Below are 27764 nucleotides of genomic sequence, written 5' to 3'. Positions count from 1 at the left end.
TGCGTCACATCCGTATTTCTCTTCAACATTCAATGTAGTTTTACAGAGTCCATAGGCAGCAATGGCAGGACGAGGACTGTTCCCCAAATACGACGTTCAGAGATGCTTTGGGGTCATTGTTAATTCTTAAACCAAAGAAACCACAGAAAGTCTCAGTGATCCTCACACACATAGAAACAATGGAACATTTGCTCTACACCAGACATGATGGTGATGGGTTCCTGTCTGAAGCATATTAATATGCAGAGGAGACCACTGACGAAGTCTGGACCAGGAAGTAGTACCTCATTGAGCGAGACATCATGATAGATAGTACTGCCATCGAACACTCCACACAAAAATTTTCAGGTTTGCGTGGATGGAATACAGCAAAATGAGGAAGATACCATCAAGGTTGTTTTGTCTCCGTTCCTGGTTCAAGAGGATCAGCATGTCCTTTGGAAAAGAGTTTAGCCATGAAGTCCACGTTGTGCTGTTGAAGGGCTGATTTCTTATCCAGAAGCTTGCAAAGGGTCGATTGTCTGGAAGTTTTACATAGTCTCTGAGGGGTAACAGAGCCACCCAATTGCCATTGTCATTCCTGAGGAATCCGTCCTCCATGATTGAGAGAAAACAGTCTTCTGCAGAGTGACCAGGCTTGTCATCATTCCTTGTTCGCTGATAGGCATCAATGCTGACCCCGTCGTCATAGGCTCTGTGGTCGCAGGATCTCCCGAAGAGCTGACCTGAAGGTACGTGACAGTATATCAGGATGATGTCCTTGACGGTGAAACGATTAGGGTGTGGCGATCAGACTGATGGTCTTCCATTTTTGAGAATGTGGGTACATTAAGCCTCCACTCACTCAGGGCTATGGATGCAGTCCAGACATACATTACCAACTATCACCCATCCAAGGTCCATACGCTGTGCCCACAGAGCATGAGGTGGTTCATTCAGAGATTCTGTGACCTTAAGCAGCCGAGGAGTATCTCACTCAATTAACAGCAAGATGGTCGCTTCTAGATCAGTTTCGGGAAACATTTCAGTGATGGGACGTACAGTATATGCGAGTGGAGCCTTGCGACCTCCTGTGTTGGAATCTCAGATAAATTAAAAGGAATAGCATTATACTAAGTTAGCTCCAGGAGTGGCAGGTGGATGATTCCATTGAAAGATTCGATGACTACATTCCTGACATACCTAGCAATGGCTGCCATAGTTCCAGAGCAGGTTTTGAGTTCATGGGTATGACATTATTTGGCACGTTGAAGTAGTCAAAGAGAACGATTTGATTGGTCATCCAACACAGTATAAGTTTTCATGAAGTTTTCAGGATTACCAGTGATGAATACTATCGTGTCCATGCCAGTTAAGACCGACCTAGACGAATAGCCGAACGGTTCTACCTTGGAGGTTAACGCACGCTGGATGGGAGGGCAGCAAGGATGCGTACCAAAGGCGATCACCAGAACAGAGGACAAGGGTTTATACTCAAACCCACAACGAATAGACAGACATGAGCAATCTTAATAAATAAGGGTTTAACATAAATCAAGTATTCATAAGAGGAATAAATCAAAGCATAAAAATGAAAATAAATCAAATCAAAGCATGAAGTAAGGAAACGTGAGGTAATCTACAGCCTCAAGTCGAGGCTCCTCCACACAAAAAAAAAAAAAACTCGACAGTTGAGTTACAAAAATGGACAAGGGGAAAAGAGAAAACGAAAGAGAAATCTCACCTTTATGGTGGCACAGCTTCATCCTGAGATGATCCTTTAGAGCTTGATGATCGAACCGCACCCAAAAATGGCACCAAACCGCTCTCTGGGCGAGAAACGTAAGCGAGGTATTCGTGTGGATGGTCCCTTAGTTAAGGGTCTAGAATCTGCCGTACATTCTCTTCTCACGTTCGAGATTGCCAACCCCGCTCCTCTCTTACACCAGGTCTGCTCATGACGACAGCCCACCTTCCTCTTCGAACACACAACGAGATATTATTGCTGAGAAAAGTGCTCTTCTTTCTTCTCCTCTCCCTCTCATAAAAGTACAACAGCTGAACAGTAATGGCTAGCAACTTGCTCCAGCACGCAGGCAAATTCACCTCGGTACGAACACGAGAATCGTGCAGCCCTCTTCACCGTGTTGAGGGGAAGCCAGTGAGCTAGATCATTTTGCCTCCAATCGCGTACCCCACACAACTCTTCTCTCCCCTGAACCTTCTGATGTCACTTCCATCCCTCATCCACCCCAGGGTTTGTTAGTTGTCATTCCTGGAGGTGGGGTTTTTGCCTGCATGGAACGGTCTGCACGGTTGTTGTTTTTAGGGCACGATTCCATTTTATCGCCGGCATTGTAAATGCAAAACATAGGAAAAGGTCAAAGAGGGAAATCACATATTGGGAGAAATTAGTCTTAAACCCGACCTAATTAATACAGCACCTCCCCCCCTCCCCCGGTGGGGTGACACCTAACAACTTAAGCTGACAGTTCCCCTGCTTAAAATACATTGAGATGTCTCCTGCTCGTCCACGGACCATGCAACTCTATACAATCCTACCTTTACTATGAAGTTCTTCCATCTACCTCACAAACATAACAATACTTTCACAAAACAGATTTTGGAACAAGATGTTGCTCTGGATCCACTAAAACCACAAACGTCCGTACACCTGTTAATCAACAAGGGTCGCTCCCTGCCATGCTTTTGAAGCCTATCCAATACTCTCTCAGGGTTTGAAGAGTTGCTGATAAATTGCCTCCCTGCTTGTCTGTCGAGGGTAGTACAAATGGCTTGATGAAGTTCTGAGGAATGACGGGTGCTGTCGCACTGAGAACAAATTTCATTTTACTTGACATTCTTGGCTGAATGGTTAGTTAACAGCAAATTTGGTACATGTTTTCCATTGGTTAAGAAGGATGAGTCTGGATTGCAATGTTTTTGCTTTGAATGTTCTGCAAAGCACAGGGGGATGCTTGGTCCTGTGAATAGGGCAGAATTATTGCGGATCTTCCATTCGATGACTAGTGTGCTGATTTTCAGAAGGCTATGCAACTGCTGCGGTCGGATGCTCGACAATCTGTGGCAGCAATTCACTCGTGGCTTCGTTCTTGCTTACTTTGACCCTTGGACAAGCATCACGAGTGAAGGCAGACATTCTGTTATTTGTAGCGAATGAAGCTTTCACCTTAGTAGCTGAAGAACATGATGTCATCATATACCAAGGAAACCATCAGACAAGTCATTTTCAATCTTTGCATTCGACTGAGTGAAGGATGGGAGCATCAAAAATGGCAGAAAGGTGACATTGTGCGTTTCTATGTACTTGAAGGCTTCCATCCTCCAACGATCCATGAGGTGAGCTGGAAGCTTTGGTATGATTGGTTTGAAGAACAGAGATATATCCAAAGCTGCAAGTCCAGGAAAGGAACCATCGTTTTTGGCGGTCTCTATTTCCTCGATGGCGTTGCTGAACTTCTGCAAAGCTTTGTGGTTGAGAGGAGAGACCCGAGGCAAAAGTTCCAGCTTGTTTAGCAATGATTGTGTAACTGTTTCATATGATTCAAGGTACCGAATATTTCTTGAAGGTGATTCCAGACCTGCTCCAAATCGACATCAGGGTTAGAAATGGAGACTCAGTTAAGACGCTCTACGAGTGCTTTGGATTCCGAACCATCAGCCATATGTTGAAGCACGAGGTTAAGCTGTTCATCGGATGCTTGCGGTGATACTCTGATTATGTTCTCGAAAGGCCGTACGCCATGTCCTAAATTTCTCAGGCTTATCGTCAAATAGTTTAGGCATATTTGCAATTTCGTGTATTTTTTTGTTAAAAGCAAAAACTCACTAGATTTTGTAAGAAGGTATCATAAGCTTTAAAAAAAATTAGGGTGGTATTTTTTCTGTACATTCTAAGGGTATGAAATCCAAGATGGCGTCCAAAATGGCAGCTGAACACTAATAATGCGATATCTTCGCGAATACATGTGATACAATTACAAATGAAGTGTCTAAATATATGTTTTCTGAGACCAGGAATCTTATGGAATCATCAAATTTATGATGTATGTATGATCTACATGACCAATTCCAAAATGGCCACTGCACACCCGCAATGTAAGCTATACCTTCTCCCTTTGCATGCATTACCAAGCCAACAGGATTTTGTAATTACAAACCAAGTATCTACCGATTTAAAGACATGTATTTTTCACAAAGAATACATAATTAACAAACCAACAAACAGATCTAAATAAAATTAAATACTTCAATTACTGTTCAATACAGTGTTCAATCTCTTAAATCGTTTAAACAGGAAGATGCAAAAAGTCATACTGATTAAATGCCTGGCTTTCATTTAGTAGTTTTAACAATGGATATCAAGTGAATTATTATTTTGTGAATGTCATAGAAAGTAACACCTCAATCTTCACAGTATTCAATCCACAAGGGCCTTGGACCTGGTGTTTTTGTGCACATCCAGAGCTAAGCTGACGGTAAGGGGAGTCTCAGTGCGGTGTTTGAAAGCGACTTCTTCATGTTTTGTTTCATAGTTGACCTGCCAATCAGACTTGTATGCACATACGAAATGTTGTGCCAGCACAGATGCACTTTGGTTCATAGATTCGGCCCTGCTGATTGTTTTAACCTGATGTAAACCTTGGATAGCATACTTGCAGAAGAGTTGAAGCAAAGCAGGTGCTTCATAATTATCAAATGTTCCTTCAAATTTCCACAGGGTCGCGCTTGCAATGTCTCTTCTCAGTATTTTAGCTGCTTTCAAAAGGACTTTCACATCTTCTCTTAGGTCTTTTGTATTGGTGGCCAACGCACCAGCTAACAGGGTTTCCTTGGCTTTTGTAGAAAGTACTTGCTCAGGTTTGGTTTTGTCTGGAGGCCTGGTGAAGTGCACATCAGCGATGTTGTCCAAAATCAGTTGCTTTAAGTATGGTTTGTATCGCAGATTGTCGGGTAAAGGGAACCCATTGGCTTATAGCAAACCAACATATGATTGTTCAATGTCGTTCATATTCAAAGCTGAACTGTTAGATGTGTCATTCATTTCAGTTTCCACCATGTAGAGCATCTCCAGGTCAGTCACTAACTGTGCAAAATGAACATGCTGTTTTGGAGGTCTGTTAGCTTTTTCTATGTCTCGTTTTGCATGGCCTTAGCACAGAAGGTGATACTTCATGTCCTCAGCAACTGCTGTAAGAAGATGAGGTGAGCCTACAACATTGCTCAGTCTGACTTTCAAAAGTTTTCTGTCTGTTTGTTGACCAATGGCTTTGAGCTGAGCTCCCATGTTTTCAGTTGAGACGTCGTGCAATTTGTCTGCTTCGTCTTCCTGACAAATGACATACATCTCCTTGTCGAAAGCCTGACAGATCGCTGTGATGTGGAACTACTTGTCGATGCAGCATCAGATTTTGGCGGTCGTCTTATTGTCCTCTGTTTTACATCACTGACGCTGCCTGTCACTTGTCCTTTCTCATATCTGGTCTTGGCTCGTTCAATGCATGTTTTATTTGTGAGATCCTTACAACATGTCTTCGTGGCATGAAACACCATTCTGTAACAGTTCATGGGCAGACAAACCTTTTATGCAATTCTTTAATGCAGAGAATTCTGTTTCCCCATATGAACATCGAACATCAGTTGTTGTAATTACTTTCTCTACTGAAGGCAAAGAAGGACAAAGCACATAGTTTGTATAATCTGTTTGCTTGCTGCTCAACTGGCAAATAAAGCATAGTTCAAAATCCACCGTTTTTGACTTCTTGTTAGATGAAGACTGCCATTTTGGTTAATCCAAGGTCTCTAAGCTATGTTATCATGGGTTATGGTTGCTGTGAGTATGTGCAGCCTGAAAAAGAAGAAAATAATATGTTAGTACACCATAAAATGGACAAGTGGAACCTTAACATAAAGCGAACAAACTGCTGACGATGACTGGATTTAAACGTCAATTTTCCGGCCGCCATGTTGAAATAAAAAATAACCTGCCTCTGTCACCCTCTGTCTCAAATTGTGCAAAATAAAAAGATTAGTAGTCAGGTGAAAGTTATTGTTATTATAGTCACCTCTATATACAAGTTCCAAGCCAAACTCATTCACAGTGATTATGGCATGATCTAACGATTAATTAATTAAGCTCCACCACATCCAAGCCTTTCCTGGAAAATCCTCTATGCATTATCCTATTATACGGCGAGACAGTTTTCCCGGAAGATTTTGCAGTGATAGCAAAACAAAATGGTTCGGGTCTTGTTGAGAGTGGTTCCAAGCAGTTCATGCTGAAAAAAAAATTTAAACCACATTAAGTTAATTTTAGTGTCAAATTTAGGGCGTTTTGCTACGGTGGCGGCCATCTTGGATTTCAGGCCGTTAGAATACTCAGAAAAAATGCCAACCTAATTTTTTTTCATCTTTATAGTATAATCTAACAAAATCAAGTGAGTTTTTGCTTTTAACAAAAAAAATACACGAATCCTTTTTTTCATGACAAATATGCCTACACTAAAACACAGAAATCCTATTTGAAACAAAGTCTCGACGAGACAGATAGTTTACAGAGTCCTGCATGGCAAGCAACACTGTTGGCGTAATTGATGGCTTGATGTCTCGACCCAATCATGACTGGCTTGATACTGGTAATGTTGTTGCCAGATGTGTAGTGTATGTGCTCACAGCATATGCAGGTACAGCATGGATGTACATTGGATTTGGTGAGAAATAACCCGATTGGTTGTCAGTTGTAATCCCACTGGACGGCAACATAAGGTCAGTATACGCTATGGGATACCGTGTGGCTGTAACCGGAGCCAGGTTTTTGACCGAGCTCATAACGGAGCATGTTAGCACAGCGGGGTCGATGTGCAACAGTGACATATAGCATTGGAGAAGGATGATGACATGAAGGTGTGTTAGGCATGAGTTGGTGTCTGGTGAGTTGTGTACGTTTGTTCAGTATAACACATTGCCAGCTCCTGGTCTGACAGAACTCACCTGTTGGACACGTTTGATGTCGATGAGTTCTCCATTGATGCTGGTGCTGCAGTGTTGATGGCCGGTGAAAGTGGTTCTGTCTGAAATGACACTGGTTTGAGCAATGTAGCTGGATCAGCACATACCGGGGTATCCGGTGGAATACCTTCAATATCGTCTTCAGATAGAATGGATGGAGACGGAGAACGTGGGATTGCTGGACAACATCATTCCCACATTCTCTGCAGGTGTACTGTAGGTAATCCAGCTCCAAAATAGTCCAATTCAACCTAGCAGTGTCAGACATCGCCTCCAAAACAGGCCCGAGTCACGGCTGCTTCTTCCCCCGAATTCAGCTGTTCGAGACGCATCTGCTGCTGCTGCTGCTGCTGCTCGAAATCACTCTGTCGCTGCATGCATCTGCTGCTGTGCAGCATCAATCTTTGCTGCATCTGTTGCTCTGAGTAGCAATCGAGCTTTGTTCGATTTACATCCCATGGCAGCTCCGACAGGACTCGGCTGCTTCTGCTATGGCCTTCAACATAAGTGAAGACCTGGAAGATTTGGACAAACCACGTGTGAAGCGAACTCGACATGGTGGCGAAACGAGTGTGAAGTCAGATTTTTACGATTCTGGAACGGTCTACGTGTCCCGATTCTTTGAAGAAAGAATGCTCCAGGCAACTACCAACACTTAGAGGTTTAAATCACTTTTACTTTATTTTAAAACACTCCAAATGTGACAGTAAAAACTGTGCTTTCTCCCCACACAACCACCATTCCACCAGATAGGGAGGAGCTGCTCTCACCCCCTGCCAGTGGAGATGACACAACACATGGGCGGAATATGAATATGAATGAGGCAAAACATGGGCAGAGCATAAATTGATAGTTTACATTCAAACTTGGTTACATCACACGAACAAAGGTCCTAATATAAAATGATCCAAGGTAAAATCAACAAAGGTACCAATATGAGCAGGGGATCGGTACTTTCATTGTAAATAATGAACCAAGGTACCAATATTAACCAGGGATCAGTTCTTTCATTGTGCAAAATATTTCAACGTACCAATATGAATCAGGGATTTTTTGTTGTTATTTTATATACAATGTCAAGGCTCGTATAAAGGCTAACACTCAGAACATATAACAAGGGGAGCAGGAGACAAGAGGGACGGGAGAGAGATGACCAAAACAGTGGGGAATAGACACATGAGGAGATCTGTGGAAGGGAGCGGGATGGGCGGGGTACACGGGGTAAACAAGATGGACACTACAGGGACTTTCAGGAAGGAAAGCAGGGAATATGAAGGAGGTGGGTTTGGGGTGGATTAACAGGGGTAGAAAAGATCGAGAATTTGGATGGGGGAAGACAAGAGATGGTGGTGAACAGCTGTTTTGAAGACCTGGAGGGAAGAGTGGGATTGAAGAGTGTGTGGGAGTTTGTTCCAAAGGCAGGAAAAGAGAGGAATGAAAGAATGAAGGTGAGCAGTGATTCTTCATTTTGGTCGTTTTACCAGAAAAGGGTGGTTGGCAGACCTTGAGCGCCCTGCGGAAATATGGCCGGGACAGACAGCAGACAGAGAAGGGAGGGCGAGGCCAGACAGGAGATGGTGGAGGACAGGAAGACTACCAACCTGCCTGCGGTGAGAGTGTGAGAGACCCAAAGACTGAGCTTCATTGCGGGATGAGGCTGATCGCTACGTTCATTGTGTAAAATGAACCAAGGTTCCAATGTGAACCAGGTATCGATACTTTCATTGTGAAAAATGAACTAAGGTACCAATTACCAATATGAATTCAGGATCAGTACTTTCATTGTGTAAAATGAACCAAGGTACCAATTTGAACCGAGGATCGGTACTTTCATCGTGGAAGATGATCCAAGGTACCAATTTGAACCGAGGATGTGCTGTGATATCTTTGCTGGGAAGATATATGTTGTTTTATCTTAATTAGGGTAAGAATAAAAGGCTTCCTTTTTTTTCTATTATGGTATTTTACCATGGGCTCCCAGCTAATCAAAAATCAAATCTCTCATTTCATAATTGCTACAAGAAGAGACAGAAGAGACATATTGCCTAAACTTTCCATTTTATAGTCAGAACAATTGGAAGAACACTGTATGTCAAAGATCAAGGCAACTTATCATTGATTGTCCTGAAGAGTGCAAGATGGAAAGCTTTGGCAGTGTCTCTTCTTTTAGCAATATAAAAAAATGTTGCATCATACGATTAAATCTACCGTTATTATTGCCAATGAGTGAACAAAATGAAGGATTATTTTTAATATCAAGTCTGAGAAACAAAACCTGGTGTCTTGCATTATGACAAGGAACAAATTAAATTAATCATATTGCCACTGTGATGGCAAGCAAATGAATCTTGCCACCAGACAAAGGCAAAAAATCTTTATTATTCCTCACCTCAAACTGAGAGTGGCCGACACACACAAGCAGCATGTCGAGGGTGCGCAGGTCACCTAAACCTTGGCCTGGGGACAGTACAATCATGTCGAGCAGAGTCTCGGCTAACTCAGTGAACATGCGACAGTAACTCAGAACCCTGTATTGACAAGGGCAGGTGGGGAAGAGAACAATAGAATAAGATAAATATCCATATTATTCTGGACATTTAAAGCACCCTGTAAATTGTTGCAGCTTGGTGGAAAGTGAGACGAGTGAGTTATTCTTGTAGTTATTTATACACTCTGTCTTCCTTCCCATTTAGAAGGACATGTGAAAAGGTGTGATGTGGTTCTATCCCAAATCAGTTACCATAGATGTTGACAAACATGAGCGACGGTCAAAATAATTCAGAAGTCAAGCTGATATGGTACAATCACAAATCAAGAAAATGTGGCATCTGAATAGTGTTCAAGAAAGAAAATAACAAAAAAAGGCAGAATTACGATGACTGGTTCTCGGTACCAAACATTGTGGCTCGGTTGAAAGTTTAAACTGGGTTTTGGCCATTTTATTCACCTCCGTTTCTTTATAGCACATCATATCATAGCAATGAGGATCGCTTCAGAACATATCACAAACCATGCAAACATTACAGGGGTTAGTTAGCATTAAATATATCACAGCAAGATGTTAAAAGAACAGATGAGGTGGGACAGAATGGCAGCAGGGTGCCTGCAGTACGAGTAAATTTTGCGTTCATTGGACAAGCACACACTTATCCAGGTCTTCTCGTGCAACAGCCATGTGGTACGCAGGTTGCAGGCTCACAACTCCCTCGAATAACTGCACAGCAAGTGGCATCTCAGTATGCACGTTTTCAAGCCCATAAAGTGCTGCGCATACGCAGTCACATGCGGCTTCATGCAGCTGTGTCGACGTTGAATCACGCTGCTGGAGAATGGAAGTTCAGTGGAGAACAACCTCACTATACAAGAGGATGTACATCGACACGTCTCGACGTCGAATGAAAAATGCTCAAACATTTTATCAAAACTGACCATATTAAAAAATAAATAAATAAAACGTGGTCCCGAAAGGCAATACCCACCAGAATATTGAATAGGATAACAAGCAGCTTGCTGTTGGCCATGAAGTTGCTATCAAGAACAGCCAGGTTGAACCAGCTGGCTAAACATTTGAACACCTTCACCAATGTCTTCTCATCGGAACCACAGTTCTCTGCACAAGCTGCCTGTATATCCAGGAGAAAAAAAAATACCACAGATGTTCAAGTCATTCTTTTGTGATATATTTCCCGGCAAACCCCATGAGGTGGAAATAATTACAGCCATCAAAGAAGTGTGCGAATGCGTGTTTGTAGACAAACATTTAAAACTTTTATCCAGGATGGCCGGGACCAAGGGTATTCCAGATATACGATATTTCCAGATAATAGACATCGTCGTTAATGGATGAAAATTTTTTTTGTTTTTTAATGGATGATGTGTTATGAAGCATTATTGATCCCTAATATTGATCAATAAGCACAGGTGTTATGCAATTGATGTGTATGTGTATGTATATATATATATATATATATATATATATATATATATATATATATATATATATATATATATATATATATATATACATACATATATACACATATGTATGTGTAAAATAAGCAAATAAACAAGAAGATGTGCATAGCACAATACCTGTGAAATCTCTAAAACAAATTTGACCATAAAAAATACTTGTTCCTTGAATTCAGTGACCCGATGTGCAAATCCTCTTTAAAATTTCAAGTCAATCGGATAAAAATTGAGGATTTTAGAAATGACACCTAAGTTGTTGACCTTTTGACCTTAAAATCAATAGGCTTCTTGCTGATGACAAACTCGACCAAGTGGCGGTTTCATGAAGATCGATATCAAGTTGTTGACCTGCAGGCGATTGACAAACAAACAAAGACAGAAGAACGCACACGACCAAACAATATACTTGAAAAATATTCGATTTTCACAAGTAATAAATATATTGTGCTGTCTAATAAAGTATCGTATTGTATATATTATAGGCATGTAATAGTACAGTACAAGGTTTATTATTTTAAAATAATAAACATTGCACTGCACTTTGCAATAAATGGTATTACTGTCTCTGCTCGGTTCAATGACAGGAGTATTTCACTAAAGTACTTCCTGTGTCTGAAAGACTAATGTTAACATTTTTGAGAGCAGTTTTCAATCAATAAACGTAAAGTATTCGGCAAACGTTCAAGGTTTTGAGGAGCGCAACCAGTTTCATCATCATTTTGTATGCAGCCAGTTACATCATTACTGGGTGTGTGGCTGTGCCGCTGATGCAGTGCCCCCTATTTCCAATAAGATGGTACTCGTTTTACCGACCTCGGAAGGATGACAAGCCGAGTCAAGCCACCCGGTGTTATTGAACAACGGCACGACAAGAGCTCAAGACCCTCGGATCTTAAGGCAGCCACCTTAACTGTTAAGCCAACACCAACCAGGCTGCATTTAACCAGTGATTTTCAGAGTTAGAAAGCGTCAGGTTGGCCACAAAAACTGGCACGGTAGTGCCAAACCTGGCGTGCTGCAGTTCAGAAACCCGGTTCACTTGGAGCACTAATTATACAACCAAATGTGGTCCCGCATTGTGGAACAGGCATCTACTGCAACGAGGGTGGCAATTCCAAAAGATAGATGATTTTCTGGATAATCAATTATGGGTTCGAGGCCACACACGAACCATGATTTTTACCAGATAATGAAGGTTTCCGTTATTTGGATTTCTGGATAAGCGGTTCTACTGCGTATATATTGTCCCATCAGAGGGGTCCGTTAACATCGATCGATCTGAGCCGGATCCCGAAACGGTGTTTAAGATACTGCGTTCACTGAATTCTACGATTAGCCGAAGGTTCATCCAAACGAGGCAGAACCTGGCAATGTATTATGTGGGAGGCGAATAGTAGGAAAACGAATCTTATAATTTAAATGGGGTTTATTGAAATAAAGAATACGGGGATAAGGGAGGCAAGATGCTATGAATACAACAGGACGAACCAAGCAGTCAACAGACACAAGTAGGGATGAGGTACACACAAAGATATGCACAAAAGGAAAACTTAACCCGCTTTGGAGACAAAATACCACTCACACACTAAACAATGGGGCAGGCAAGGGTTTGGGGCAGACGAGGGCTTGAGGTAGGCACAAAGCTGGTGGCGTGTAGGGGCTACGGTTATTGTGGCTGCAATGCAGCGATGGTTGGGGAGTGAAGATGAAGAGGCACGAAGGTGATGTCCTCTTGACTCTTCTAGCCCTGTACGGCCAGTGACTGAAGCAGAGCAAGCACCCATGCACGTGCAAAAGTTTTTTATTACCTCTTGGGATTACCCACAACTGGTCCTCATTCGCCGTTCCATAGGACGGGGTGGCGCTCCAACACAGCATTTGGACCGCCCACAGCTTGTCCCCATTGGGCACTTCATTGAATGGGGACAGCGCTTTCCCAGTATCCGTCCCAGACATGTACCCTCCATCCAGGACCTCTTCGCAGCACACAAGGCCATCCATCCTGCGGTCCTTTGGAAGACCAATGCAAAACCACCATGCCTGTCCATGGCGCTTCAAAAGCGTCAATACCACTTGTAAAGCGCATTTTGTATTTCCATTTCTGTGCCTTTGTATAAATACCCCAAGTCCTCACCAATCAGTGTGTGCGTGCCTGCAATGTAAATGAAGCCCTGAAATCCAAGATGCCCTTGGGCCCCTCCCCTGACCTCCCGCACCACAACAGCTAATTTTGCTGTACACGGTGCCGGAGGGTCTACCCATATGGCACACCTTGGCATTTCCAGTCACCAGGGGTCTTCCCACCCTGTGGCCGACTGATCCAACCCTCCCAGTGAGGTTTCCATCCCAGTCACTTGTTGGATCACTGGGGGCAAGGCAAGGCGACGGGCCACAATCCTCACTCTCCTCAAGGGCCTCATCACCTGCGGAGAGGCACCACTTGCCTATCCACAAACCTTACATACAATGATCCCTCCCCAGGTGCCATTAATTCCATCTACACCTGCAATACACGCTATTGTGTACTGCATAGTATGTTTGTACCTGCCATGGCCTGCAAACACACTAACAATTGAAGCAATACAAAATTGAAACAATCAATGATTACTTACTTTATTGCACCATCACAAACCACATCACATTTTTACCCTTTCCACCCAGTCCACATGCTTGGCTCTCATAGCCACTCTTGCCTGTCAACCATACCAATTCCCAAACTCACCTGCATAACCCCCAAAAGCAAAGCATGACGAGTTGTGACAATAGGAAATGGGGAAAGGTAAATTTATCACAAATCCAATTACCACTGGGGAGGTTGTTCAATAATTACAGCCAATCCATGCCAAGTATAACCCAAGGCTCTCTTCCCAAACTGACACACCATTAAATCATGGAGTACGATCTGTTGAAGGTCATGGATGTCTCTCTGGGCCTTTACGAACAATTTCAATTTAACTCCATATCTTTCCACAGATGTTCCGATGGGTCGTTCGGTGGCGGTACTCAAATTCAGATCCATGCGGTTTGACCCACATCCATTGACAAGTCCAGCATGGCAGCTCACCACATGCTGGCTGACAAAGAGCCTCAAGGAGAGGCTGTGAGGCTGCATCCCTGGGCAGTAATCTCTTTCTGCCTTCGGTGCCACCGCCACACATTCCACTAATGGTCTTCACGTTGCACCCTTACAGGTGTCCAGGAGAGAAGACATCAAGACATCAAGACATCGGTCCCCCGAGGTGTCTCAACCCCCTCCAGAGTCCGGCGACTCCAAGACACTCGTTCTGACTGCATCTGACGAACAGGGGATGCCACACCACCAAAACCACCGTGGGGCTTAGGTGTAACACACGTGGCCAAACTCCATATCCAAATCCTGTCAGGCCAACTCTCCAGCTGCCTGGAAAACCCAGATTCATGAACGAAGCAGAGAGAAATGCAATACCACAAAATGCGACAGCGAGACGTCTGCCGGTTTTTCCAAACTACAAAATGTTACCAGGGTGAAAAATTTAAAAATAAAATAAAATAAAATAAATTGGGGTTGTTCTGCATCGGGCGAGTCAAACAACACAGAACTAAAACAGCACTCAGTAGTCGAGCATGTACCTCCGCCAGGCTGAACAGTTTACGTTTTGTATCCCACTTGATATGCCAGATCTGCATCAGGACCTTAACCAAAATCTAATCTGCTTGTTCTTGTCACACACCCAACTCGTCCATCAAGTTTTGTGATAATCCAGCCAAAACTTTTTGAATTACAGTATATTGTGCTATATATCGTTTTTGGCACAAGATGTCAATGGTGAAGAATTACTTCAAAAAATATTCCAGTATTTGGATCCGGATCTTCACCAAAATCAAATAAATTCATCCTTGTCACACACCTAACCTGTCCACCAAATTTGGTCAGAATCCGTCCATAACTTTTTGAGACATCCTGCCGACAGACAGACACAGACAGACAGACAGACAGACAGACAGACAAACAGACAAACAGACAGACAGGGGTGAAAACACAACTTCCGTCAAACTTCAGTGACGGCGGTATTGAAGGGGTGGGTATCATCTCCAAAAGGGCGATTATATAAGCATGCATGTAAATTTTCAGCGATGTGACACCTTGCTTTACTATATTACATTAACAACAATAAATGCAGAAACAGATTGAACGACATTTCACTCGTTTATTCCACATGCAATATGGCACCTGCCATTGGCTGTATAGGGTGAGTCTAAAGTCACTCCAAAGTGAGTGGCTCTCCAGGCTGTATAGAGGAGGGAGGGGGGTGAGAGCACAATGCAACACAAAAATTCGTTTTCTTTGCGAAAAGTATTTTAAATCAGGATTTTCTTTTTTAATCAACGTCATCCATTATCTGGAAATACTGTTTATCCAGAACACCCTTGGTCATTTTGGATAAAATTCCCAACCATTGCAGATAAGAGGTTCGATCGTATGTATATATGCATACATATTGTTACAAATTTGGAATTCGATTGCACACAACATACAGGTTCCTTTAGTCAGCGATGTCGATAAGTGCTTGTTCCCTAGATAGCTCACCTTTCATTGTTTAAATGTTCAGAGATCGATTAGATGCGCTGCGGATCGATTTAATAGTTAGGGAACGAACAATGGAGACATCCCTCCCCCCTCTTCTGCGAAGAGCAAGAAGAACCCTGCCGTCCCGTGACTCATGATGTCAACAACTCCCTCCCACCCATGGCTGAGCGGGGGATGGAGCATGAGGGCATGAGTCATGAGTCACGCCGGGAGCGGAGGAAGGGCGGGAGAAGGATAAGAGATCTTTTCTTTTGTTCGTGGGGCAGAGTTGGGGAAGGGAGTTGAGGGGAGTCGCTCAGCAGACCGTCAGGTCCTGCTTGGCTTGCGTTAGGGTTGAGGCCTTCGGAAGCTTTTTGCTTTGGCTGGCTCAGTGAGCTTCGGCTGAGGCCTGACTCGGGAGGAAGCTTTTTGGAGGCTCTTTGCTTTGATGGTTCCATGAGCTTCGGCTTCTGCTTGGCTCGGGAGAGCATTTTGCTTCAAGCTGCCCTGTTTGGAAGAAAGTTAAGCCGGTCGCTCGGCTCGAGCTGCGAGTGGTGGCTTCTTCTTCTTGGTTTGTGGAGCTCTTTGTTATCCATTTTGGTTCCCGGCTTGGTGCGACTCATCGACCTCTTCGTGGAGGTGGTTCCTCGGGGAAGCGACGCATCGACGGGAAGGATCGGCGCCTCGTCTCACCAGCACGTGTTGAGAAGCGCGGGAGTATTCGCGGGAGCTCGGGAAGGATCACGGCTCGGCGATTGGATCCAGCTCGCTCTCGCTGGAGCCCGGGTCCGAGCAACTTGAAGACCACACGAGGTGGAGAGGTTCGAGATAGGTTCTGGGTTTCAGCTCACCTATCCTCCAAGCTGGAGCTCGTTATTAAAGGCCTATGCCACCATTTCTTGGGTGTGTGTGTGCGTACGTGTGTCCGTGGACCCGTCTAATAAGTAGGGACTGCTGTTAAGTGCAAGTGACTGTGCATAATAAGTAGACGGTTGTAGTTCTTTTGTCGTGCTTTTGTTGCTTGTATAATTGCATACGTGTTTTGCCTTGTTTAATTGCATATGTGCTTTATTATAATAAATGTCCTTGTATGAATGTGAACCTGTTCGTTACATCCATTCCCTCATTGAACTGCCCCATCTTGCACTCGGAATATAGTTGGTTTTTAAATAGTGGATAAATAGAATCGGGTCCGGCGAGGTCTGGCGATAATACCCGCTCGGTTATCCCAGAACAGAACGGACCGCTTAAGCGGTTCGTGTCCAAGCAGGCCTTCGCCAAGGTGCGGTCCCTCGGTAGGTTACCCGCGTGGGTACTTAGGTATATCGATATTCGGCGATTGACCCTATTTCGCGCGGGTAGAATACGGACTGGGCCGTGGTGGGATTAAAAACCCACCCGTGACTGGTTTCTGGCGTTGTTCCAGAAAGTCACGACTGGATTGTCCGTTCGGTGGGCGAAGCAACCGCTATTGGTTAGACGCAGTCGTTCGCACGCCGACGGGCGGGAATTCTACAACACTGGTGTCAGGAGTGGGATTCAAATCCAACCCGCTGCCAACTAAATTAACGGGAATCGGACCAAGGGTGAGTGGAGCGACCCTCGATTCCCATCAAATTGCGAGTGGTAAAAATTATTTCCGAGAAGCAAGATGGTGGTTCAAGGCGAACGGGAGCAGGGGGTAATAAAGAGAGATTTAGAAATGTTTGAATCTATGGCCCAGGGGGAAATCACCATGCAGGACACTCCCATTATGCGCCAGGTATTGTTCATTTTGCTGGCAAAGATGGATGGCATGGGAAGCAAAATGGATGAAAGTGCTTGCAAAATAATAAGCGACATGGAAACAAATATGCAACAAATGAAAAATGAAAGGGGAAACAAAATGGATGGAATGCAAAGTGAAATGAAAAACGAAATGAAGGCGAATTTGAAATAAAGCGCAAAGGAAATGAAGGAAGAAATAAAAAACAACATGGATGAGAATATGCAAAAACTGCGGGGTGAGATGCAGCGCATCGAGCGGAATCTCCAGGCTGGGAAAAAGGCAGTGACGGCAGTGGCGCGCGACGAAGCACGGACAACGGTGTGCAAAATGGCGGCGCCACGTGCGGGAGCGAACGAGCTGGGAGGGAGTGCAACGGCTGTGCCCCCCGCGATGGAAGCGGGGGAGGACAAAGTAATCCGGGAGACGTGTAGGAAGAGGCACGTGGAGGTAACTACGACGGAAAAATTAATGGTAACAGAGGTGACAGTGACAGAGAGGGAAAAATTAAATGGGGTGACGGAGACGTGTACGGCAAGACACGTAGAGACGGTAAATAATAAAAGGAATAACAGAGACACGGGAGATAAAAACGGTAGAGAAGAGACTACATGATAAACACGAAAGTAAAGACGAGCACACACACATGCAGGTAGTGGAGGACGATGAGGGGGAGCTCGGGGAATGTGTAATGACCCAGTGCAAGCAGCCGGATAGCCTCCTCCAGGAACAAGGGGAAACGCTATGCTCCCTTGAAGCGGATATCGACCAGGTGGGTCCGGTCGAGCTTTGCGAGGTGGACGGGGCGAGTGCTGTTGACGGGTACACACAAAGCTTGGGGGGTATGAAGGCCCCGGAAACCCTTGTGGTGACGCAAATCCCCAGCGTGGTCGTCCCGGTGTGTGTGTATGAGTGAGCCGAAATGCGTGCTGGAAAGCACGCATAGCGTGAGTGTTATGGCGTGTGTAAGCGATTCCCCGTGTGTGAGGGAAACCGCGTGTGTGAGTGATATGGTGTGCCTGGTAGCGAGTGTGCCTAAATGCGTGCCTTCCAGCACGCCGTGTGTAAAGGAAACACCAAGGGTGGAAGGAACAGCGTGTGTGAGAGAGACCGCGTGTGTGAGAGCGCTGTATGAGAGGGAGATGGCGGTTAGCATGCGGGAGACCGCAACCGCATTTCCTCGTGTAATGGTGAGGTGTGTGAGCATCGTGGCACGCAAGAGTGTGCGCGTTGAATGGCGACGACGACTGCGACAGATGAGGGACAAAAGCCGTGTAGCGGCCGTAGTGGTTTTGAGGACCGTGCCGGGTTTGCACGGCAGCGCGTTCGGGTTGTGTGCTGTGCAACGCACGAGGCCGGCACATGCGTGCCTGCGGGAGTGAAGCCCGGTCCGGAAACCCACGCGGTGGATTAGCCAATCCCGCGGGACGGACAGAAGCTAGGCTAGATTGTGAATTTGGAACGGACGGGTTTTCCAGGCGAGCGTGTGTGTGAAGCTCCGACGAGCAGAGCACATGTACTCGCGTGGGGAACCCCTCGAAACGCGAGGCTTGTTTTTGATGCACAGGGTGAAGTCGTGGCTGCAGGGTTGGAATCCGGCAGGAGGGAAATCCCTGCCGGATGGTGCCGTCCGATAAGGGACGAGATGCGAGAAACGCGAACAGCTGCCATGACGTCACGGGTAAAGGAGCGCAGGTTGCGAGTTGCCGCGCTGGTGCACGCATGAAAAAAAAAAGCAAGCCTCGCTTTGGGTGAACAGGATTCCCTGGGCAAGGGGTGGAAGACCCCCCTGTCTAGGGGGCACAGGAACTACTAGTTAGGGGGATGGGTTAGCGATAGTTAGACCGGCTTCATGGGGCAGGGACAAGGCCTCATGGAGCCCGTGGAATGGATTAGATAGAGGGATTTCAGTTTAGATTTAGGAAATGGGAATTTTGGGATTTTGGAGACAGTGACAGACATGAAATGTGTGGTGGAGATGAAGCTTAGCTACGTAGAGTAAAAGGAATGTGCATTGATTTAAGGGATGACGAGGGAGCACGAGTTAGTCAGGGGATTTAGTTAGAAGGATGGCAGTGTGGAGTGTTGGTGTGAGTTGCGAAATGGAAATTGTGTGAGGAAAGAGTGTGGGACAGTGGGCCCAAGTGTGCGAGTGGAGCGAATGTGGTATGCATGGTGTGAATGACTGGTTGGGGGAGGAGTGATTCCCACCCAAGTGACCCCGGGGTCAGTTTAATGTTAGCTCGTGGGTTATTCAAATTTACTAAAAGGAGGTCGTTTTGTTGTTGGTGTCGAGAGAAAGCACGAAACCCGTTTGGAGGGGTGCAAGAGTTCATGGACCGGCTGGGAGCATGGCTGTGGAAAGTTGAGTATTTGTTTCGTGGGCACCCCGGGCACTGGACGAGTCAGCCAGCGTCGGCCAAGGGCCCAGGAGGGGCCAGGATAGTGTAGTGGGCACGGGCGACCCGTTGGAAACGGGACCCGTAGCGCCAGAATGCCACAGGGGCAGTGTAGTGGGCACGGGCGACCCTCGGAAAGGGACCCGGGGCATCAACACGCCACGTGGGCATCGGAGGGGGGCAATTCCAGAGAGGGCAACCCCCCCCCCGCATTGTAGGGAGCAGCTAGGCTCGGAGGCAGCCTGCGGGTCTGGGGGTGCCATGGTTAGAGTTCGGCAGAGGGGGAGTTCCTGCTAGTTGAGCCACGCTGCCCAGCCAGAAAATTGTGCGAGGGCACGAATGAAAATTTGAGGGCAAGGCCCAAATTTATAATGGTCACCAACACAGGCGACGGGAATCGTGGTTTTTAGAACCGATAGTTTAAAGTGTGAGGCGTTTTTGAAAGCCCCGGGGTAGTTTCAGGTTAATAAATGTTAGGGTAGTTAGATGTACCCCTTCGCACCATCCATCCCTTCGCTCATTGTAGGCCGCTGGACCCACTTTGGTAGATCGCTGAACTCTGAGGAGGGCATTCTAGGGCTTTGTTGGGCCTCGAGACAGGACGCAAGTCTCTCCCTATTCCCCTCCAGAGAGGGAACATAGTGGTTGGGAGTAGGCTAGTTTGACAGGATAGGTTAGCCGGCCAATGACGATAAAGGGGGTTAGGGAGACAATTTGAAAAGGGAAATAAAAATAATAAAAATAAAGAGGGGCAAAATTTTGTTGTGTTTTGTGGCAAATTAAGGGATTGGGTATGGACAGAGACAGGCAAAGGCGATAGAGTGGGGGGAGACAGTAGGCTTGGTCCGAGCCCGCCTTCAGAGCGGCCGGCACCACCGCACTCCCTCCAGACCTGAGGGAACCACACCAGAGGCCGGCCAGCTTCACCTGCCGGCCTGTTGTGCTGCAGCCGCCTGTTCTGCATGGGCTTGCATTGCAAAGCCTAGTTTGCCTGCCTCTGCCATAACCCCATGCCTGCTAGCCCTTGTTTGCGTTTGCTCGTGTCCATCCATCACCATGTGTGCCACGACCATCCAGTTTTGCAAGGACTGCCCTGCAGGCAGCCCGTGCATCTTTCATGTTCATTTGTGTTTTGCGACCATCTCCATCCATTCCCCTGCATCAATGAACTTTGAAATGACTTTTACCTTCTCCCCTTTCACAGATCACAGATTCACAGTCCTTGTATGATTTCCTTTCACAGATTCACAGTCCTGGGCCATGGTTAAGCAATGGATAAGTTGAGTGAAAATTGTAAATACGTGGAACCTCACCTGCATGTTTGTTTTCGCGCCGGCAATTTTAGTTAAGTTGTCTGAATGAGTTTCTGAGAGTTTGTTTAGTTAGTTACGCAGCGCATTAGGTTATTTATTTTTGGGACACGTATAAAGAAATGTGGCACTCAGGCATCCGAAGGTAGAACGTACTCGTGGAAAACTTACACATGCTGGTCACATGAAAATTTGACGACACGGGACGAGTCTGTAAAAAGGGGAGGGGGTAGTGTTACGAATTTGGAATTTGATTGCACACAACATACAGGTTCCTTTAGTCAGCTATGTCGATAAGTGCTTGTTCCCGAGATAGCTCACCTTTCATTGTTTAAATGTTCAGAAATCGATTAGATGCGCTGCGGATCGATTTAATCGTTAGGGAACGAACAATGGAGACATCCGTCTCCCCTCTTCTGTGAAGAGAAAGAAGAACCCTGTCGTCCCGTGACTCATGATGTCAACAACTCCCTCCCACCCGTGGCTGAGCGGGGGATGGAGCACGAGGGCATGAGTCATGAGTCACGCCGGGAGAAGGATAAGAGGAGATCTTTTCTTTTGTTCGTGGGGCAGAGTTGGAGAAGGGAGTTGAGGGGAGTCGTTCAGCAGACCGTCGGGTCCTGCTTGGCTTGCGTTCGGGTTGAGGCCTTTGGAAGCTTTTTGCTTCGGCTGGCTCAGTGAGCTTCGGCTGAGGCCTGACTCGGGAGGAGGCTTTTTGGAGGCTCTTTGCTTTGATGGTTCCGTGAGCTGCGGCTTCGTGAGAGCTTTTTGCTTCAAGCTGCCCTGTTTGGAGGAAAGTTAAGCCGGTCGCTCGGCTCGAGCTGCGAGTGGTGGCTTCTTCTTCTTGGTTCGTGGAGCTCTTTGTTCTACATTTTGGTTCCCGGCTTGGTGCGACTCATCGACCTCTTCCTGGAGGTGGTTCCTCGGGGAAGCGACGCATCGACGGGAAGGATCGGCGCCTTGTCTCACCAGCACGTGTTGAGAAGTGCGGGAGGATTCGCGGGAGCTCGGGAAGGATCGCAGCTCACGGCGATTGGATCCAGCTCGCTCTTGCTGAAGCCCGGGTCCGAACAACTTGAAGACTACACGAGGTGGAGAAGTTCGAGATAGGTTCTGGGTTTCAGCTCACCTGTCCTCCGAGCTGGAGCTCGTTATTAAAGGCCTCTGCCACCATTTCTTGGGTGTGTGTGTGTGTGTGTGTGTGTGTGTGTGTGTGTGTGTGTGTGTGTGTGTGTGTGTGTGTGTGTGTGTGTGTGTGTGTGTGTGTGTGCGTACGTGTGTCCGTGGGCCCGTCTAATAAGTCGGAACTGCTGTTAAGTGCAAGTGACTGTACATAATAAGTAGACGGTTGTAGTTCTTTTGTCGTGCTTTTGTTGCTTGTATAATTGCATTCGTGTTTTGCCTTGTTTAATTGCATACGTGCTTTATTATAATAAATGTCCTTGTTTGAATGTGAACCTGTTCGTTGCGTCCATTCCCTCATTGAACTGCCCTATCTTGCACTCGGAATATAGTTGGTTTTTAAATAGCGGATAAATAGAATCGGGTCCGGCGAGGTCTGGCGATAATACCCGCTCGGTTATCCCAGAACGGAACGGACCGCTTAAGTGGTTCGTGTCCAAGCAGGCCTTCGCCGAAGTACAGTCCCTCGGTAGGTTACCCGCGCTGGTACTTAGGTATATCGATATTCGGCGATTGACCCTATTTCGCGCGGGTAGAATACGGACTGGGCAGTGGTGGGATTAAAAACCCACCCGTGACTGGTTTCTGGCGTTGTTCCAGAAAGTCACGACTAATATTGTCTGTTCGGTGGGCGAAGCGACCGCTCTTGGTTAGACGCAGTCGTTCGCATGCCGACGGGCGGGAATTCTTCAACAATATACACTGTATTGCTATGTCATAGACTATTGCATTGAATGCATGATACACTTCTTGATCAGCACTCATGTGCACTCACCTCTCTTATTCACCCAAACCCCTCCCTCTCCCCCCACTCCCACCCCCACCCATTCCCGACAATCCCGACTCTTCTTTCCATGCAAAGTATTATGTAAAGACAAACGATATGCTATTATTGCCCTCAATTTCAAAGTAACATGGTATGTCAGAAACACACCAGTCACATGACCTGTTGAAGGTCAGTTCACCAGGGTTTAAAAGGAGACTGAGAATCAAACACTTCCATACAGAAAAACACATTTGCTATTTACAGAAAAGACAAAAATTAGTTTTTATGAATCCGATGCCACCCGTCTTATACCATTATTACTTTGACACACCAGCAGAGAAAGGACCGTGCCGGCATGGAACGCAAGTTCTTCAATTATCTCCGTCCGCCGGTTTGCACCGATGCGCAAAGAACGGCTATGCACTTCTTCAGGTAATACTGTCAAAATCTCCAGAAGGAAAGGCAACGATGACACATTGCCTCCATACCTGTTCAAAGAAAAATAATTATATACCATCAATGAGAAAACAGTAAACAGCAAATTATGTTTTGACTTTACACAAGGGGCAATGAAAAAAGTTCAAACAGGCTATTCAGACACCGTGAAGCCTTATTTTGTCTTTGCTAAGTAAAAGCTGAAGTGTGTGCTTTAGACATGCCATTACGTTCATTAATCTGACATTTGTTCTTTCTTTCAATGCAAAATCCAGAAATTTGCCAAGTCATACAATTATGGATCTTAAATAAATTTAGGATTCAAAACAAACAAATTTTCTACAAAACAAATCCCAAAACGCAAATCCCAAAACATAGACAATCCTGACCACCTGAGCTCATTTTCTACAATAGCCAAATTGGCAACTCACTTGAAGTTAAGCATCGACTCGAGTCCCTTGCCAAATACCGTCCGGTCAGAATGGTTGTTAGATGTGACCAACCCATAAACTGCTGCCAGATCAAGGCATCAATCATGGAGGATAGCCACTTCAGAGAAGCAAAAACAATGAAAAGAACAAAATTTTTCAAGGCAGCTGTTAGGGTTATCAACGATCAATGAGATATATATATATATACATATATATATATATACACATATATATATATATATATATACACATATATATATATATATATATATATATATATATACATACATATATACAGGAGCTAGGCTCTTGCAAGTGCAAGGTAGAACTGACAGTCAGACAAAAATGTAGTTGCCAATTCCAGCATAAAACTAGCATTCTGTGTTTGTGGAACAGTCTAAAAACACAAGACCTCTTTTTCTCCAACGAAGGGTATGTCTGAAACATCAGCACCTTGTAATCCTTCATGGTAGATAACTTTTATTTTTACCTTATCATTATCAAATAAGATGGTTGGGTTACAAAAGGTTAAGAGGGTAATAAGGAATGGGTCAGAATTGAGAATGACAAAACATGGCAATGCACTGCTTGCTTCAAGTCCTGAAAGTAAGAGCGAGATAGAACAGCTTCGAAGAGACGGAAGAAGTGGGAACAAAGGAGTTGAAGTGTGCAGTCAGCCTTGATCTTGGAAGTTTAACCAAGAGGGGATTACTGGAAGAACACCAACTTCGTCGAGTTGCTGGGGTGGGTTAGAGGACTGAGAGAACAGACGGAATGATTTCAGAGAAGGGGCGTTAAAAGAGAGAGGGGGGGGACAGAGAGAGAAACTACTGGCATACCTGCAATATGAAAGCACGAGACTGTGTTTTGGTGTTGTCACAGGATATTCCAATAATTTTGAGAGCTTTAGAGTCAACAGAATCCAGCAAAGACAGACGCCATGCTGAGGCACCAGCCCATAGGGGAGAGCTGTACTGCATTGAGCTCCAGACAAAGGATTTGTAGACTGTGAGCAGCTTTGATTTTCCAAGGAAAGACTCAAATTGACAGAGCATGCCCACTCTGCATCCGGCTTTGAAGGTTAGCTTTAGTATGTGGTTGGCCCAGCAGTGGCCATGACTGATGATGAGACCTCAAAGTTCAGGAGACTGAACGTCTTCCAGTGGCTGACCATGGTAATAGACAAGTGGGTTAGTTTGATGATCCTTCAGGAGTGAAAGGATGAGACAGATTTTCCAGGATTGTTGAAGGACATGTTCAATTAATCAGACAAGCATCAAATTAATTCCAGATCAGTTAAGAGTGACGGAGCTGCTGTCTGCCTAGCAGTGGGACTGTGTACTGCGGAACACAATGTGGAGTTATCTTCAAAAAACAGAGAAGGAGGCTTTCCAGAACATCAGAAAGGTCATTTATATAGATGAGGAACAAGACAGGACCTACAACACTGCCTTGGAGAATTCTAGCCTCAATTGGGAAAGGATTCTTTTGATAGCAACATGTTCAGTACGCGAGTGAAGGATGTCAGAAATCCTGGAATGAAGGCGGCCTTGAATGCCACAGGCAGAAAGCTTGGCAAGCAAAGCAGGAAGACAGATTGTTTCAAATGCCCGAGATATGTCGACATAGACAATCCTGACCACTTGATTGAGATTTAGGGCCTCCAAACATTGCTGAGAGGAGCAGCAGCATGTCCAGAATGGAGTGATGGGGATGGAATCCAAACTGATGGTCAGAGATTAGGTTGTTCATAAAAGGAAAGATGACCGCAGCAGCAATGATGAAATTGGAAGCAAGCCCACTGGTCTGTAATTGATAGAATCTGTTTTTGCTTGTCCTTGTTTTGTTTTGTTTTGCAAGCATCCTTGTCAACGGAAGTGATGTTTGCCGACTTTCAGGCCGATGGGAGGCAGCTAAACGAAAGACAAAATATGGCAGACAAAGGGGGAAGCAAGAACGGCAGAGCAGGAATTCAGAATATAGGCTGATTGTCGATAACTTTTCAAACCAACTAGAATGGCACTGAGTACAGCGCATACCGCTGCCAGGATGAACATTTTCAGTTTTGTATCCCACCGAGAGGCCGGATCTGGATCTGGACCTGAACCAAAATCGAATCGGTTTGTTCTTGTCACCTAACCAACTCATCCAACAAGTTTTGTCAAAATCCATCAACTTTTTGGGACAACATGCTATATATCGGTTTTGGCCCCAATGTCTCAATGGTGAAGAATCACCTCAAAAAATCTCAGATCCAGATCATTAGCAAAATCTAATAAATTCATCTTTGTTACACACTCGACCTGATCAGAAAGTTTCGTCCAAATATGTCCATAACTTTGAGATATCCTGCTCAGAGGGAACACTTTCAGTGCAATACTAGCCTCTCACATGCCAGTATTTCCTCCCTTGCAACCTTTCCTATTTTCCTGTTTGTTCATTCATTCTCTTGATGTTTGTTCCCCTATCGGTTCTAACTTGCTCTTCCTTGAGCCCTTCTGCTGCAGAGAATTTTTTTTATTTTTTTTAAACTGCCACTTGTCTCTGCCCTGGATGAAAAACCCTCTATTCTCTACATATTGCACTTCGGCCGAAGTCACATTTGCTCTACGGCTAGGATACGGCGGCCGTACACCCTCTGAATTGACAGAAACGTGCGGCGGCCGCAGAGTTTCTGCGGTGGCCTCAGGGTGGCCCTACGCCGTTTGGCTATATTTTACAGGTCGTAAGGTCGCCGTGGAATTATAACGCGGAGTTATAACTTTTTTCATTTCTACGTTTGCCATAGCAATTCGCCAAGCCGAAAAAAAAAAAACTGGTAAAAAAATTTTTTTTTACCCATTCGTTACCGTCCGTCTGGCCGCAGGTTCGCCTTAGGGCCCTCTGCGGTCGCCTTGCAGGCACCTTGAGGCTACCTTGCGTCTGCCTTGAAAATTCTATGGCCGCCGCAGGGCCCCCTTAAGGTCACCGTGCGACATCAAATCAAAGACCATACGGCAACCCCACGTTTTCGGTCTCCACAATTTAGAAGACCTAAGGCCTAAGTCACATTTGCTCTACGGCAAGGATACGGCGGCCGTACGCCCTCTGAATTGACAGAAACGTGCGGCGGCCGCAGAGTTTCTGAGGTGGCCTCAGGGTGGCCCTACGCCGTATAGCTATATTTTATAGGCCGTAAGGTCGCCGTGGAATTATAACTTTTTTCATTTCTACGTTCGCAGTAGCAATTCGACAAGCCGAAACAAAAAAACTGGTAAAAAAAAAAATTACCCATTCGTTACCGTCCGTCTGGCCGCAGGTTCACCTTAGGGCCCTCTTGCGGTCTCCCTGCGGTCACCTTGCGGGCACCTTGCGTCTGCCTTGAAAATTCTATGGCCGCCGCAGGAACGTCCTAAGGTCACCGTGCGACTTCAAATCAAAGACCGTACGGCAACCCCACGTTTTCGGTCTCCACAATTTATAAATACGCCGTGCAGCTCCCGAAAAATAAAAACGTATGTGACTGCTACATTGTGTGACCGTGGAAATACTGCGGCTGTCGTATAATTGCTAGTGGCCGTAGATTTTGCAGACCCCACGGCCGCCGTGGCAAATGTGACTTCGGCGTTAAGGAAAAACTGGAAGGCCCAATATGCATCGCAACCTTGGAATCATTTTGAGATCTTTGGCTGGTGGAATGTGAGTGACACTGCCTTTCACACAAGGCTGCATTTTGAGGTGTCCACTCCAAGTTGCCCAGAAGGTTTTGAAAGTCAAAATGCAGAGCAAACCAGGTAAAGCAGGCCGTTTTGACGTCGAGCAACAATAAATGTTGAAGTACAAAGCAGATAATGCTCAAAAATCTTTGAACTTATTAAATGCAACAAAGATTCAGCAAAGCACAGATTCACGCGGGGTACAGTAATGGCACCAAATGTTCTTGTAGATAGAATTCATCATCATCATCATGA

General features: G+C 45.4%; 1 protein-coding gene across 2 annotated transcripts in view; it reads right to left on the bottom strand.

Moving 5' to 3' along the window:
- The window catches only part of TNPO3 (transportin 3), a 143120-nt gene that overhangs the window by 110712 nt on the left and 4644 nt on the right, over positions 1-27764 (bottom strand). Inside the window, exons 3-6 of one of the 2 annotated variants that reach the window (XM_085884079.1) lie at positions 23280-23436; positions 10488-10631; positions 10155-10330; positions 9398-9536 (exon numbers count right to left, since the gene is read on the bottom strand). In XM_085884079.1, coding sequence (XP_085740205.1) covers positions 9398-9536; positions 10155-10330; positions 10488-10631; positions 23280-23436 — 616 coding nt within the window. The remainder of the gene's footprint in view (positions 1-9397; positions 9537-10154; positions 10331-10487; positions 10632-23279; positions 23437-27764) is intronic. The other variant, XM_085884080.1, reaches the window with a different exon arrangement.

The sequence above is a fragment of the Eptatretus burgeri genome, chromosome 6 (genome assembly GCF_056783735.1).
Source record: "Eptatretus burgeri isolate ZD-2024b chromosome 6, Ebu_testis_v1, whole genome shotgun sequence".
NCBI classification, from domain to species: Eukaryota; Metazoa; Chordata; class Myxini; order Myxiniformes; family Myxinidae; genus Eptatretus; species Eptatretus burgeri.
Note: the sequence above shows the minus strand (reverse complement) of the source record. Positions and strands in the feature narration are given on the sequence as shown.